General features: G+C 46.1%; 1 protein-coding gene across 1 annotated transcript; it reads left to right on the forward strand.

The window, feature by feature from the left end:
- The first annotated feature begins 277 nt into the window (after window positions 1–277).
- GSTT2B (glutathione S-transferase theta 2B) lies at window positions 278–8800 on the forward strand. Its single transcript, XM_032947237.2, has 5 exons — window positions 278–760; window positions 3239–3326; window positions 4870–5026; window positions 6305–6481; window positions 7146–8800. The coding sequence occupies exons 1-5, from the start codon at window positions 649–651 to the stop codon at window positions 7359–7361; spliced, it is 750 nt and encodes a 249-aa protein (XP_032803128.1). The 5' UTR covers window positions 278–648; the 3' UTR covers window positions 7362–8800.
- The last annotated feature ends 7533 nt before the right edge of the window (window positions 8801–16333 follow it).

Raw genomic sequence — 16333 nt, forward strand, 5'->3', positions numbered from 1 at the left:
ACTCCGAGAAACCTCCCCAGAGGGTGCAACAGAGAGAGAGAGAGCGAGAAAGAGCGAAATAACGTGGGGGTTGTGGGGTTACAGAGGCAGTTGGGCTAAACTAAATTAAATAAATCACAAACGATCCCGTTAAACAAGAGAGAGGGGGGGGGTGGACAAAAAAAACACTCACACACACGGGGAGGGAATACAATAACCCCGAATGTATTCGCACGCACATCCGACCCCCCCCCCCAAACCCCACCCCAATGGGCCCTCTACATCCCCGGCGTGATTGGATGACCGGGGTCGAACAGCCCGCGTCTATAAAGCTGCTTGCGAACGCTGCGGTGGCCAAACCTTGACTTACAAACATCATCTCTCATCTCTCTCTCTCATCTCATCTCTCTCGTCGGCCCCGACCAACTTTTGGCATTGTTGTGTTCGGGGTGGGGGGGGTTTAGTTTTGTTTTCTTCACAACTCGCCGTGTCACTTAACTCGCGCTCGCTGGATCCCTGCTGATGCTGATCCTCCTGCGGATTCTCAAAGTCGTAGCTCGCCGTTCCGTTTTGTTGGCCCGGCGACTGCTAAAGTCTGACTTAACGAACAAAAACAACAACAAAACCCTCTCAATACTAACCTCACCGCAACGCAGTTAATTGATCGCCATGGGTCTGGAGGTGTACGTGGACCTGATGTCGCAGCCGTGCAGAGCTCTCGTGATCTTCCTCAAGAAGAACAACATCCCCTTCGTCCAGAAGACTGTGGAGCTCGCCAAAGGTGCGACATCGCATTTCCTTTCTCTGCACGTGTTCTGCACGTTCAGGAACACGGTTCTGGCAGGTTAAGTCTTCGTGTCTGTTTCATCACCCCCCCCCCCCCCCACAGTTTATCCGAAATGGGAATATTTATCCTGCAGAAATCCGATGAGCCATTAAGCGCTTTTTTATTGCTTACAGATGTCCAGTTAGGCGATCGGGCAGGTCGCGTATGGTGGGAGTAAAGTGTAAGTTTCTTTCCACCTTTTCCGAGACGTCCGGCCAGTGTTTCTGGAAGAGTAGGCCAAAACACCCCCTACAGAGAGGGCTTTTACAGTTTTCTCCCCTCTCTCGTCGAAGCCCAGCAGCGGTGTAAAGCGAGCAAATTGTACGGCCACACCAGAAGTCAGGAATGCTCCACAACTATGTACGCATCTTTAAAAATATAAATAAATTACTTACGTTGTATTTACTCTGGAGCGTCATGTAAACCCAGCATTATTCGTTTCACGGAAAGGTAACTGCTGCTTAAGACTCCAAAGGTTGAAACCGGTGTAGAGACGTCTTAATAAATGTTGTTATAGAGTGCTCGTCTGCAATTCCCAAAGGCAGATTATTATTTATTTATTTCACAAGCACACTATTGTTTGAGTGCCTTGCAGCTGCTACTGAGAGTTAGACACTTTTAGTCCATGAGCCCAGACCCTACGAAGCCAGCCGTGCTAATCGGAGGTGCGGGAAACAGAGAAAAAACTAAACACACAGAAAGCAGTTCTAAAAATGACTTTTCAATCTTGTCGGTACCACGTGAAGGTGGCATAACTTTAGCGGTTCTAGTTTCTCAATGTGGTCAATAACGGTAAATTATTATTGCATACCCGTGTATTTGAAATTAACGGGGGTCATATAATTCACTCGTGTTAGCGGAAATTAATAGGTCCGACTTAAACCGCATGTGCGTGTGTTACAGAAGACTTCTTGGTTGTTAAACTTGGCCCGAGGCAGACGTTGACAACGGGCAGCCAATGCCAACGGAGACATTTGCGTGTGGCCGTGTGCGTTTAAAACATGTTCAGTTCCACTCATTCGGGGCCTGGCTGTAAATGAAGACAAAATTCTGCAATTCGACCCGTATCAGCATCAAACTCAATTAATTTGGCAATTTACCATTCGCATCATAGCATCTGCAGCTTGAAATTAATGTCAAAATCAGTCCCGTATTTGTGGGGTTTTTTTTATTCCTATAAAACCTAAAGTGGATATTCTATTCGGGCGACGATACATCGCAAAACTGAGAGAGATAGCGGCGACTCGCGGAACGCCTTCATCCAGCAGAGGATAGACCACGGCTGATGATGGCTTTGTTGACATTTGGGCTACCCCGAGCGTTCATGTTTGTTTGAAGGAAACAAATATGAACATGCTTTTGGAACGCTTTGGCCTCCCTTCATTGCGACGTGAAGTATTCTTTTTTTTTAAGCCACCGAGCGGCAAGCCGTACGCGTCGATTCTTGAGACTCGGGATGCATTCCGATTTGCACGGGGTGGGTATCATCAGTTGGGTTCTCGAATTGACTCGTCACGTGCGTGCAGTTTGATCACGTGATTCGTATGTTGCATGGGCATACTTCACCACGCTGAGCAATGTGAGTTGAAGGTGTGGGGGGGGGGAGCATCCAGCCCCGCCCCCACAACCTCTTCAGCAACCCACACTGACCAGCATGGTGAAGTATGGTCAAACATATCCTACCGTGACCGACAACGCCTTGGAAGGCTGTCGTCTATTGGTTGATCGAGAATGGCTGGAAATTATTTTACCTTTATTCAAATGCGGTCGAGAGAAAATGTGAGGATAATTTTTTTTTATCTTCACCCAGGACTTTTTCCAGGTGTGCCCCTGCTTAGCATTTCTAACCGTTCTCTGCGTGCTCCTGTGTGTGTTGGTGTGGAAGGACCCCTAGAGTTACGGGGCAAACCCCCATGCACGGAGGCAGTGCTATCTCATCTGCACCCACGCACAGAAATCTCGGCAACCTGATTGCTGTACTGTCATTATCAATATATGGTGTACACAAGCACACGACGTTTACGATTGTACAGGTTATGGATCGAGATGGAGACATTCACAATACGCACGCATGTAGACACCTTAACATTCAATTTGATTTTACTTTTAAATGGGCTTGGGCAGAATACATCACGGCCAGAAAGGATGCGTGCAAGAGGATAATTTCCACGGGGATGCGGTGATAAGATCAACCAAAGCGCAGAACAGAGATTAACTGATTGTGGCATCACAAAACCGTAATGGATGGTGATGGCACAGGGCAGCTGTCAACCAGCATCCTACCGCGTAGGGTTTTCACGGTTGTGCTGTATCGGCCCTCCCTGTGCGCTTTCGGGGTTAGTTTTTACGCGCGTTGTTCGGCATGTCGCGAGATACACTGCACGCGCTTGGAAGCTTCTTCGGGAACTGAAGAAATGTGTTCTGATGTTACAGGTCAGAATTACTCCGAGGAGTTCCTCGCCGTGAACTCGTTGGCCAAGGTGCCAGCGATCCTGGACGATGGCTTCGCACTTGCAGAGTGGTGAGCTAATGGCGAGACTTGCGGCCGCTTCTTACAAAGTCGCTGTGTGTTGCACTCAACCTTGCATTCCACAGAGTTAGCCAGCCAGCCAAGGCTGAGCTCCGAACGGTGAAGTTTTAACACTCCCCCGCATCAAGGACAACCCCCCCCCCCCCACCAAACTGGGTTGTGTGTGCATTTTTGTGGCAATCAGCATACTTTGCAACGTTCAATGATGGGAGTTGACTTAATAAAAACACATTTTATTTATAGATAGTATTATAGATAGTATTCCAGTTGTTCTACTGACAAGAGATGAAGACATTTCCATTCTGCACTTGCAGAGAGCGGTGCATCACCCTGTGTCAGTTAAGCGGTCCTGGAAGATGATGATGTTGCAGAACTACATCTGAAGGCACTTCAATACTCGACCTCTCTAGCCACACGAGGGGCACAGCTTCTAATATCCCGCAAATATTTATCATCGCATTGTCAATCAAACCAAATTTTAGTATAATTCCCAGGGCTGGAACATGCCAAACTAAAAACCTTAATGTAACTTGACAGTTTCTTTGCGTGTAACCACTGAGACAACTAACTCACCACAGCTGAATACCCAGTTTAATCACAAGCATGCTGAAAATCAGATTTGACCCCCAATAACTCAGCAGTGCCAGCTGAATGCACTTGGCCATGTCAGAGTTAACGTTGTCCAATGATTAACCTCGTATACTCTGTAAAAGTCTGGCTTTTTTGTTCTTCAAATTTTTCTCAGAGCTGGAAACGCGAAGCAAAACCACCACCCACCCTTACTCCTTTAAACAGGAAACCACTTCGATTTTTTTTACGAAATAAAATTGTGCAACAGACACTGGTATTAAAGTCTGCAGAGCTATACCCACGGGTACGATTTAGATTTTAGCCATCCGTGATCTAACTGGATTCTCAAGAGTAGAAAGTTTGATGATCTCAGCCTGATCACCAATGACTGCTCACACAAAATCACGTAAAACGCCGCGGTGGCAAGAAGTTAACTGCCTTGCCTGGTATACAGGAGGTCGTGGGTTCTATCCCAACCCAAGCCTCTATATTTGGAGTTTGCATGTTCTCCCCGTGGCCATGTAGATTTTTCTGCGGGTCCTCTGGTTTTCCTTCCACATTAAGAATATGCGTTTAGAGTATTTTGCTTGTATATAAATTTCCACATAAGCCACTTTTGTTTGGGATATCATTTGTGGCCAGGCCGTTTCAGAAAAAAAAGCCTTATCTGGTAGAATTTAAAAAAAGTTAAATAGTTTTAGTTTTCAAATGTTGCTTTATAACTTAATTCAGCTAAATTCCAGCTCTGAGAATTGCATGGGAACCTCAGAAGTAGCTCTGCAATGTCTGCTTTCCGAGGGCTCTTCTCCAACACGGGGTCGCACTGTTCTGCAGGCGTGACCTCGTTACAAACGGATACAACATCTCGCGATACGAAACCGCTGACGCATAACTAAACTATTGTTTTGTTATATTAAAAAAAAAATCCCCCACCGTTGAATGCTGCTGATGGTGACCCTGGCAGCGTGGCCATCCTGCGTTACCTGCTGGCGCGCTACTCCTCGCTCGTGCCCGACCACTGGTACCCGGCGGACGTCCAGCAGCGGGCACGCGTGGACGAGTACCTGTCATGGCAGCACACGAGTGTGCGCCCGCACGCCGCCAAGGTCTTCTGGCTGGAGGTTGGCTTCACGCTGCCACTACCCTTGACGCTCACTGAGAGTCGCATCACTACCCGAGCAACAAGAGGGGACACAATGATGCAGTGTTTTTCGCAAATTTTCTGCAGGGGGCCTTACTTTCGCCGATAAGACATCAGTGTGAGAGGCTGCCACACATTTGAAACCATTGGGTTTGACAGCACGATGATGATGATGATGGGGGTGTTTAGACATTTTTGTATTGTCGGGGGGTGCACGTCAGGGGCCACATTATAGGCCACCAGGAGCCGTCAATGGCCCCCGGGCCTTGCAATGAAGAACACTGTAATAAACTATGTACACGCTTATTAATTGGCAATAAAGCCTAAGCTTGGGCAATTGTTGGCTACGGCTCACCACCTGGCTGCCTTCCTGCTCCGTCTGCGGTTCTTGACGCCTCCCGAGTTATTATCTCACTTTCGACAGTGAGCGTATACTGTGCTCATTACAAGTTTAAATTATTACATAAACACAAAAGGACGTACGCTGCTTTAACCAAAAGTCTTTGCTCCTGCGTAAGTTTTGGCAGTTGTGCTGTGTGGCTCTGTGTTTTTGGGTGATACAGCATGCAGTACAACCCCTTGGGTGTACAATACGTGGCACAACCAGGAAACACATCGTTATTTGAGCCGCGCGTGTCGTTGCATGCCTGTATTCCAGCGGCGCTTCGGAGGCAAGGGGTTGGTGGATCGGTGCTAAACAGATTTGTGAAACTCCCAAATCTCACTGGGTTGCGAGGCGGTCAAGACATGGCAGTACAGCAAGTTGCTTAAGTCGATCTTTGTGGAATTTTGATTGTTATCACCTCCAAAGAGTAGCCACAAACACAACTCTAGAGGTAGGGGGGGGGGCTCTCTACAACACCTTGTAGTGTGGAGGCCCATCTGCCAGCAATGGTGTGAGCGGGGAATTGCAGGGCTGCACCTTGACATCTTCACGCAGAGTCTCAAACATACTGGAGAGGAACGGGTGAAGTTGGGAGGTGGATGAAGTCAGCCAGATGACTCCCTGCGATGCAATATGTACGTATGCAAGTTGATTTTGCACCGTACGTAGCCAACCGTACTAATGGAAGGTGCTGGGGAAGGACAACAAACTAAACACGAAAATCAGTTTTAGATAAATGAGTAAAAAATTATATTTTTTTCAATGCATCCCATAAAGAAACCACACAAGTGCAGTACACATAAACGCACCGTGCGTTTGCAGCGTGCGAGCGTGAACCCAGCGCCACGCGTGGCTCATCGTGTCGCGCTGCAGGTGCTGATCCCGATATACACGAGGGAGCCGGTTGAGCCCGAGAAGGTCAAAGAGGCCCTGGAGGACCTGGAGAATACACTCGTCGCCATGCAGCGCAAGTTCCTGAAGGACCAGCCCTTCCTGTGCGGCCAGGAGATCTCGGTGGCCGATATCTTGGCACTCTGCGAGCTCATGCAGGTGACCTCGCTCAAGCCCATTAACCGTTTTGAGGTCGTCGCCGGATTCTCACGATCTCGATATTTTATTTAACACGCGCGGAGTTTGAGCAGGCGGCTTCTATCGCGGGTTAACATGAGCATGGGTCTGTCCTGACGGCCGATTGGCTGTCACTGATAAGCGTGGCATAATCAGACTTGGAAAGGTTTGCATGACACAATAGTTGGTTGTGAAATGTGTGTTTTATACAGCATGTCTTGCAATGATAATTCTAACAATAATAGTAATTTAGTACATTTGGTATTTGCGCCATTCTTACAGCACGAGGCTATCACAAAAAGGCGATGCTTCACAGACGAGTCTAGTGGTCTGCCAATAGGTGGCGATGCAGTAACGTGGTTTACGCAATTAAGTGATTTGCAAGTTATCAAATTCGGCAAAAATTTGGGCCGCGATATCGGCACACATTGCCTCAACTCTTTTTTCAAATGACATCACGGGATCTTGAACATCCACCGGGGAGCAGATGGGACCTATTTACAAATATTAACCGGGGTGCTCATTGGGTTCGAACCGTGAACTTCGACAGCAAATGGCAGACACGGCCGCATCGACCTTTGACTCGGCAAAGCTCATTTATATTTCCACCGCCTGCAAATAATACCCGTCTTGTCTGGCGTGACAGCCAGTCGCGTGCGGCCACGACCCCTTGGCACCACACCCACTTCTGGTGGCCTGGCGTGCCCGCACCGAGGAGGTACTGGGAGCCGACCTGCTGGCCGAGGTGAACGCGTGCATCATGGGAGCCCACGACAAGCTCAAGAACTATTTGCACCCGCAAGGCGAAGGCACGTTGGCGGTGCCTCCGGCCATCAAGTACCTGCAGAAGCTCACGAGATGAGCGAGCGGCAAGTTGCCACGACGCTTAGCCCTGCCGTCCGCAACGCTCACCATCTTGCATCAATGCAAAACATCCTGGGGATGAGTTCTAGGCATGTAACGATTCATTGAGTTGTCATAATGCGGCATCACGATTCGACAGCCGATGCTTGTTTTTGCCTCCCTGGCCTTTTTGGGTTGTACATGTGTTGTTCGTCACGAAGTCGGACGTCTCAATCCATGTGCTTGAGGAGGTTTTTCAGGAACTGAACTGTGCTTCTCACTTTCTCAATTATAGTATTGTCGGCTGCTGCTGCTGCCGGCATTCTCAATTCTTGGCAATGTAAGCTCAGCTCTCTGATGTAATCCAAATCACGTTGCGTTTTACATTTGTTTTGTATCGTTTGTATTGTCTGCCTCAAAAATTATTTAGACCCACTTTTATCAGGAACGTAAGAATCAACTTCAATCGATAAATCGTTACATGGCTACCAAAAACACACCTTACTCCATATCAGTCACCAGGCTATATACTGTTGGGCTTTAAAATGTAGAAAATACTTAGTTAGATGTGCTACATCATAGTTTGTGTAAATCATGTGAAAACATGTATTTCAGTAGTCCTTGAGCTACGTGTGTGTGTTAAAATAATGTTTATTCACACTGGAACACAAGATATACTTTTAAAAAACGTGTTCGTCTTTTTCCATGCTTATATCCTGACCATGTTATGAGATGAATAATCCATTGTTGATGTCTCCCAGGGCAGTGAAACCCTTTATGTTGAGAGAACAGCCCATGGAAGTGGATATCACAGATCGACCACTTAAAGATCCCTTCAAGTGACCACTGGCCTACAGGGTAGAGGGCAGCGCTCTGCCAGCCACTCTGCCACTGAGAGTAATACGTCAGACAGCAGTCAAACAGATTAATTTTCAATTTTCAGAGCTCGAATTTAGTCAAACTGCGCGTAACCAAACTTTACGTGATGGAATTTTTGCGTAGGTGTTGGCAACCAGCATATGACTGTCAACTCGATGCACGTGAGAACCTCGCTCCATCACAAGTGGCTGCCTAGATTCGACTACCAGAACTCAACGGTACCAGATCAGGGTTCTAATTGATGAGCTACCGGTCCACCTCAGGAAAACTATTTACACTCAACACGATAACAGCATCATTTTTGTATCATTATTATTCATGTAGCACTGTGCACAATAGCCCATAACTGTGAAGGCCCATGTAATAAAGCTGTCAACGTTATAGTAATCTTTTATTATATGATGGATTTCATAAGTATTATAATAATTAGAAATCCAAGTTCTTGTAAGCTCACGAAAAAGGTCCAATATAGAGCATCGGTTTACTCAGCAACTCTCAGACGATTTCACAATAAACCGTGGCAGTCTTAGTACTAACATAAGTATGTAAACCCAAATAAAAAAATTGCATTTTTCTAAATTTGTCTCCGTGCTTAAGCAGCGGTGGCCGTGTGGTGACGTTTGATGGAGAGGTGGTGAGTTGTATGATCGGTTACGTCAATAAACTCTGCAACCGAAAAAACAGCGGGCGAAAGTCCAACTTGTTTATCTTGGGTAAATATTATTTACAATTAACTCGCTAACAAAAATAGAGTATATGCAACAGGCTAACTACAATTAACTAAAGTATCTATATAGTTTATGCATATGAAAGGAATGTATCTTACATATTATTACTCTATGTTTAATCCTACACAGCTGTATCACTTGTCTGTAGTCAGTAATCCGGCCCGCCGAACGTGTCCAAATATTATTATTATTAAATATTACCTTTCTCCTGTAATGCCCCCATTTCCCCATTAGATGGCGCACTTTGACCGGGAGTGTGGTGTATAGGGCTCGAAACGGCACATGATCTCGCAATGCATTGTGGGCCGTCAGCACCATTTTCAGGGTTTGTTTACATTGCTGAGTTCGATACGGTGATCCCTTCACTTTTTCGCTTTGCCCTGTGAGCCCTTCTGTAAAATAAGCAGATCAAGGAAACGAAAAGTGGACATTGAGTGCCGAGTGTTTAACACGGAGTGAACAACAAAAAACTTTTTCACTGAAGTCCAATCAAAGGCTGTATGCCTGATATGCCGAGAAACTGTTGCAGTTTTTAAGGAGTACAACATCAGCCGCCACTTTGCTACGAAGCATGCTAACTACGCTAGCAAGCAGTCAATGCAAGAATGGACGGCTACGGCTCAGAGGTTGGCGGCTAATTTACAGACTCAACAACATTTTTTTCACCAACAAACTGCGATTCAAGAGTCAACTACCAAGGCAAGTTTTTTGGTGGCATTCGAAATAGCAACGGCTAGCAAGCCTTTCTCCGAAGGCGAGTTTGTAAAAGAATGCATGGTACAGACAGCAGACATCTTGTGTCCGGAGGTTAAAAGTAAATTTGAAAAAGTCAGTTTATCACGCAGGACTGTGACTCACCGTGTGGAGCTGATTGATGAAAATATAGCCAGCCAATTAAACAAAAGGTCTGATTCCTTTGAGTTATATTCACTAGTACTGGATGAAAATACAGAAGTAAAAGACACTGCTCAGCTCCTCATTTTTATCCGAGGCATTGACAGTTTTGCGATAACAGAGGAGTTTTTGATCATGGAGTCCCTGAAAGGAACAACGCGGGGAGAGGACTTGTATAACCAGGTGTCTGCTGTCATCGAAAGAATGAAGCTACCTTGAAGTAAACTTGTCAATGTCACAACGGATGGATCGCCAAATTTAACTGGAAAAATGTTGGGCTGCTGAAAAGAATCCAGAATAAAGTGAAAGAGGAAAACCCTGACCAGGATCTTATTTTCCTTCACTGCATCATCCATCAGGAATCCCTGTGTAAGTCTGTATTGCAGCTTAATCATGTCGTGAATCCAGCCGTAAAACTTGTTAACTTTATACGAGCAAGGGGACTTCAGCACCGTCAGTTTATTACGTTCCTGTAGGAAACTGATGCGGATCATCAGGACTTGCTGTACCACTCTCGTGTCCACTGGTTAAGTTTGGGGAAAGTGTTACAACGAGTGTGGGAGCTGTAAGAGGACATCATCGCATTTTTGGAGTTGATGGGGAAATCTGACGAATTCCCTGAGCTAAGCGACAAGAACTGGCTTAGTGGCTTCGCGTTTTCTGTGGACATATTTTCACACATGAATGAGCTGAATGTGAAACTGCAGGGGAAAGACCAGTTTGTTCACGACATGTACAAACATGTGAAAGCCTTCAAATCCAAATCATTTCCCCACACTTGCCATGCAGGAAGAGGCACTGCGAAACGCAAAAAAATACAGCAAATGACTTGAGCACCTGCACGGAGAATTCTGCCGTAGGTTCTCTGATTTCGAAAACATTGAACAGTCACTTCAGCTGGTGTCCCGTCCCTTGTCACAAGACTCTGAAACAGCACCACAGGAGCTGCAGTTGGAACTGATAGATCTTCAGTATGACTCCGTCCTAAAGGAGAAGTTCAACTCTGTTAAACTGAATGACTTTTATGCTTCACTTAACAGAGCCACGTTCCCAAATCTCCGGAGGCCTGCACAGAAGATGCTGACTTTGTTTGGCTCGACTTATGTGTGTGAGCAGACATTCAGCGTCATGAACGCCAACAAAGCCTGTCACAGATCAAAGTTAATGGATCGGCACCTCAGATCTATCCTGAGAATTGCCACAACCAAAATAACTCCAGACTTGGATGCACTGGCAAAAATGGGAGATCAACAACACTGTTCCCACTGAAAGTGATGATGTGTTGCTGCAGCGAGGTTGGAGCCAAATCTCCGACACACAGCCTGCGTGGCTGCTCCAACCTGTTAATGTAGATCATGAAGAAGTTCAAGTGAGGTCATTATTTGGGCGCAGGCCTCAGATGTTTTCATGATGTTTGATCAGTCACATTACGACATGATTTTGTATTGTTTATGTTCGTGCAATTTGTTAAATTGCCTTGCAAATAAATGCTTTGCTACCTGTTAAAGGCCAAATGCTTTCATTTAATGATTTTTACATGTCATTTACATTAGTTCACACAAACACTCCATCCATCTGTTCCTTGGCCCGGCCCCTGTCAAATTGTAGAACCCATTGTGGCCCGCGAGTCAAGAAATTTGCCCACCCCTGGTCTAAACCGAGCAATTGTTACCAACCCCACCCTGACAAGAGGACCGCCTGGGTCTAATCCCTGTCCATTCCACCCCAAACGCTCCTCTGCCTTCTATTCGTCTCTCATATGGATTCATAGCAGCAGATTAAAGATGTAATTTTAGATTTGTTATCCACTCAATTGTCTGTTCAGACGCAGAGTGGATCTCGTCCGTTCCTCCTTTAAAGCAATAAAGACGGCGGCTGTTTACGATGTGGTCGATCGTTTGGGATTCGTGGCCGCACTCGTGGGCTGCCGAATCTTTGATGCGCCATTTGTGCATCGGGTAGTTACATCGGCCGTGCCCGGTCCGGATTCAGTCAATGGTCGACCATTGGCGACGTGGAAGGTTGAAACCGGGAGGATCCACGGTTATGGTCCTGTACGAGACGTTTACTTTTGACGTCGACCGAAGTTCAGACTTGCTTCCACCTCTCGCCTTCGTTTTTATTTGCAGCGTGGAGTGAAGCTGCTGTGATCCAGAAGGGGTGGCGTGATTTTAGGCGAACAGGCGGCACTGGGTTGATGTCCCTACGTCTCGGAAGGTGCGGGGGTTAACGGTAATTTACTTGGTGCTCCCGGACGGCTGCTGTTTCACGACGGATTTGCGGCGGAGCGATGTGGGGTGAGCACTGGGACCCACTGGCTCGGCGTCGACTTCAGTGTACCTGAGATGACACGGATTGCGATGTTCAGGTGTGTGTTGATAACGCGAGTGTGAGCGCTGCGTCCACACACAGGTGAGCAATACTCTCCCGTCGAATATACGAGGGCGAGTGTGGCGGTCCGTAGTGTTTGCGCATCACAGCCCAAACTAGTTCTCTCTCTTCCCCTATTCTAATGTTCAGGAGATAAATGCCAATGTCGAGGTCTGCGAGTCATGGCGAGAGGGCTTCAGGTAAAAGTTCGTGTCGCTCTGCTATCCCTCCTTCGTTGAAGGAGCGCGGAGTATAGTGGTTTACTATAGGGTTTATATTTTTGGTTGCATGGCCGCAATCACACTGATTTGTCTTTAATGGTACCTCCTTGTTTCCCTGTGAATCTCTACTTATCTGTGTTTCTATGGGTCTACTATATGGGCCATAGTTTGTGGTCGCAGGGCCAAAACCGCACGACTTTATTGGCTTGTGTTTAATGATCCACTTACAAAGGAGATGTGCAACATCGGTCTATTAACGTTCTGATGCAGGTACACCATGTCCCATTCACTGAACAACACAGCAGCCATGGGTATATCCCCCTCCCCCCTGCCACCCCGATTTATGTGAAAATGTCAGTTTATTAAATGTTAAAAACCTGCGGTCGGCGCGGTTTGTAAAATGTTGCAAGTGGCCGGTTATGTCGCATTTCGACCTCGCTGCAGTTAAAACCCTGTTGACCCCCCCCAGCCCACCCATCCACTTTCCCCCACGTTATTTCTGGGCCCCTTCATCACTCTCTCCATGCCAAGTGCCCCCTATTGGCTTGCGGAGCGCAAATGGCTGTATGTCGATGTATATACGTTTCTTGGTTCTTTCGGTAAACATTTTCTTGCCGTGACTTTTCACACCTGATGATGATTGCTTGTGTTGCAGTCGAAACGTCGTGAGAATTTTATTGTTTTATATTTTTCTTATTTTATTGTTTCCCTTCTACGTGACTTTACCGAAAGAACCAAGAATATGAATCCCTGCAGTCACGAAAGCTTTGTTGAACTTCTTTCGCACCGTACGTAGCCAACCGTGATAATCGGAAAGCGCAGTTGGAAGGACAACAAAGTAAGCACACACACACACAAAAGAACATCCATGGATTTTACATGGATATTTAAAAGTTTATGGTGCTTAGTTCACTTGCTAAATCCAATGTTTGTACCTCTAATTGGCTTATTTTATGGCTCGCTACACTTAAACTCGATACCTCTTGATAGAATCGCATGGTGACCGCGCGCCAATGGCAGTTCGGTGCATCCGAATGTTCACGTTTGTTCCTTTTGCCTATGCACACTCGTCCTTGTGTTGCATCGCTTTCACGAGCACCGGTGTGCTTTGACCGCTGCTCAGTAAACATGCAAACGTTGGGCCACCGTCGTGCCAACGTCGTGCCAACGTTTGCAAGTTGGAACCGTTGGCCCAATATATTGCCGAACTTTCCAAGTTGACCACACTGGACTTGCAATCCAGAGGTCACCGGTTCGATCTCATGTTGAAGCAATGGCATACCGTTTTAACCCATACAGTTTACCCCGCATTCTTGTACAGGGAAATTGAGTTTTCAGGTCCACACGGTGTACAGCCGTTTCAATACGGGCAACAAAAAATGCGTCTATTTGTGTTTCTCCTTTGTGATGGGACTTTGTAGGATGAACATTGAGATTTATAAGGGCCACGGGATGACCAATAAGGTCTGAATTGTTCTGTAATAATGTAGGGCACTGATAAGGGGTTGGGCAGGCATGCAATGGCCGAGTTCCAACATTTCCCCACCGCCGCCTCTTACCAACGCAACGTTTACGGATGGGTAACAACCGCGTAGATCTGCAGGTCCCGTGTAGTGGGGTAAAGTGTGGGTTACTCGCACGGATTTCGAGCCAACGTGGCAGTGTAAGGCCACTTTACCCTCTAAGAGATCTGGTGGGCGCTTAGGCCCTTTCGCCTGCAGGGGAGACATCACGATCCGAGGGGCAGATTTGCCCGTGGGTATCCACTGCGCATTTCGTCATTCGTTTACACTTTCCTCTGTCTTAATGACAATATGCTCAATCTTGATTTTATATGCTCAGGTAGCGCCACATCTTTCTGGCACCAAGTCTCAAGCCATTATCTTGAGAGGTTTCCTTCCGTTTCCAGTTCCTTCCATTTTTTTTACAAACAACAACACTTTTAATCTTGATTTGAAGCTTTTGTGACTGCAGGAATCCATACTCTTTGGTTCTTGCGGTAAAGTCACGTGGCTTAGACAAAATAATAGATCACGACGACGTTTCGATCGCAACGCAAGCCACCGTCTTCAGGCGAGTAACAGGCGAAGACGGTTTTCACGTGAAGACGTTCGCTTGCGTTGCGATCGAAACGTCGTAACCTATTATTACCGAAAGCAAAGAGTAACAACACTTTTTATTTTTTCCTGCTGTCGCCCATCCTACAACGTGTGTCCAAATAGTCCCGGTTACTTTCTCATCACTGGCTGCATCAGCGGGTTGTCTTCTTCTATGCGCAACCTTTGCATTAATTCCACGTTGGTCACTCGGGTCCAGCCTAGATGCAGTATCTTTCTGTAGAAATGCATTTCGAGTTGGCGGCATCTTATCTCCGTCAGGTCGGAGGTGTAATAAAATAATGATACGTGCACGAGCCTTATTCAGTCAATAGGAGGCGGTATCATTCAGCAAACAATTGTTACGCGGTCAGGGTAGCCTTACCCTTTGGTTCTTTCAGTAAAGTCACGTAGGTAGACAAAATAACATTATTATTATTATTTACTTCCTGCATTATTTATCGATCATTTATCGCTTGAAGTCACGCAAGCCCTTTGAGGAACCCATGCGCTTAACCTTGAAACAAATGCGAATTCAACCCCCGGTGAAGTTTTTTGGAGAGCTGAATGGAGTTGAAGATAACTCACAAACACCTCGTTGTGAAAGACCCAACCTCAGAATATCCTCCTCTGGGTTTGATCTTTCACGAAGCTCATTGTCCATCCTAAATCGAATCCACTGCACAAACAATGGCAGTAGATGCGTATACACCTGAAGCAAAAATGGGAACATTTAAAACTCTCCAATAGTCCGCGACTGTGGCCATCCAGAACCAGACCATTCTGATGCGACTTGTCCGGCCTTGAACACCTTGGACGTGAAATCGTAGTTGTTGTCTCTGCATCGACATCAGCCGTACGAAATAAGATAATGTGTTGCTCCGCATTCATAGGGGCCCGTTTCCTCGTTGTGATCACCAAGGCCTTCGTCAATAGATGCGTGCCCTAGGTGTGCTCGACTCACACGTGTTTTCCAGTTCTGCCCTTTCCAACATAAACTATCTTCATTGTTTAGCGAACTTATCACATTATTGTACAGGGAAATTGAGTTTTCAGCTCCGTACGGCGTACAGCCGTCTCAATACGGGCAAAAAACCTACTGTCTATTTGTCCATAATAAAGGTTTTTGGGTTAAATCGCGTTATTTATAAATGTGTCGTAACCCTCCACCACCCGACAGGGCCAATCAGCAAAAAAGTGTCATGTTGACAAAAGACAAAATAGTTCACTACTTTAGCCCACCGGTGTGTTGAAGAGTGAATCCACAACATTTATTAATAACGTGATCTAACAAAAAAACCGTTTATTATGAATATTGGTCGCGAAAGCCTACGTGTTAAACTATCTATTTATATTCTAGGTTCTTTCGGTAAAGTCAACACAAGCACTCATCATCAGGTGTGAAAACCACAACGAGAAAATTTTCTTGCTGTGGTTTTCACACCTGATGATGATTGCTTGTGTTGCAGTCGAAACGTCGTGAGAATTGTATTGTTTTATATTTTTATTATTTTATTCTTTCCCTTCTACGTGACTTTACCGAAAGAACCAAGAATATGAATCCGTGCAGTCACGAAAAGCTATAAATCAAAATAAAACTATCTATTTGTGTTTCTCCCTTGTGATGGGACTTTGTAGGACGAACGTTGAGCTAGCCCCACTTTGCACCCTTGTTACGTTCTTGCGTTAAGTCCTTTCGCCCATTCTCACATTTGTAATTCAGGGTAAATTATTATTATTACTAACAAAGTTTTGCGGATAGGGTCCTTTGCACTACGAAATTTCTGGCCGCTAAACAGCCTC

This window comes from Petromyzon marinus, chromosome 5 (genome assembly GCF_048934315.1).
Source record: "Petromyzon marinus isolate PM22_M1 ecotype Great Lakes invasive population chromosome 5, UKy_Petmar_22M1.pri1.0, whole genome shotgun sequence".
NCBI classification, from domain to species: domain Eukaryota; kingdom Metazoa; phylum Chordata; class Hyperoartia; order Petromyzontiformes; family Petromyzontidae; genus Petromyzon; species Petromyzon marinus.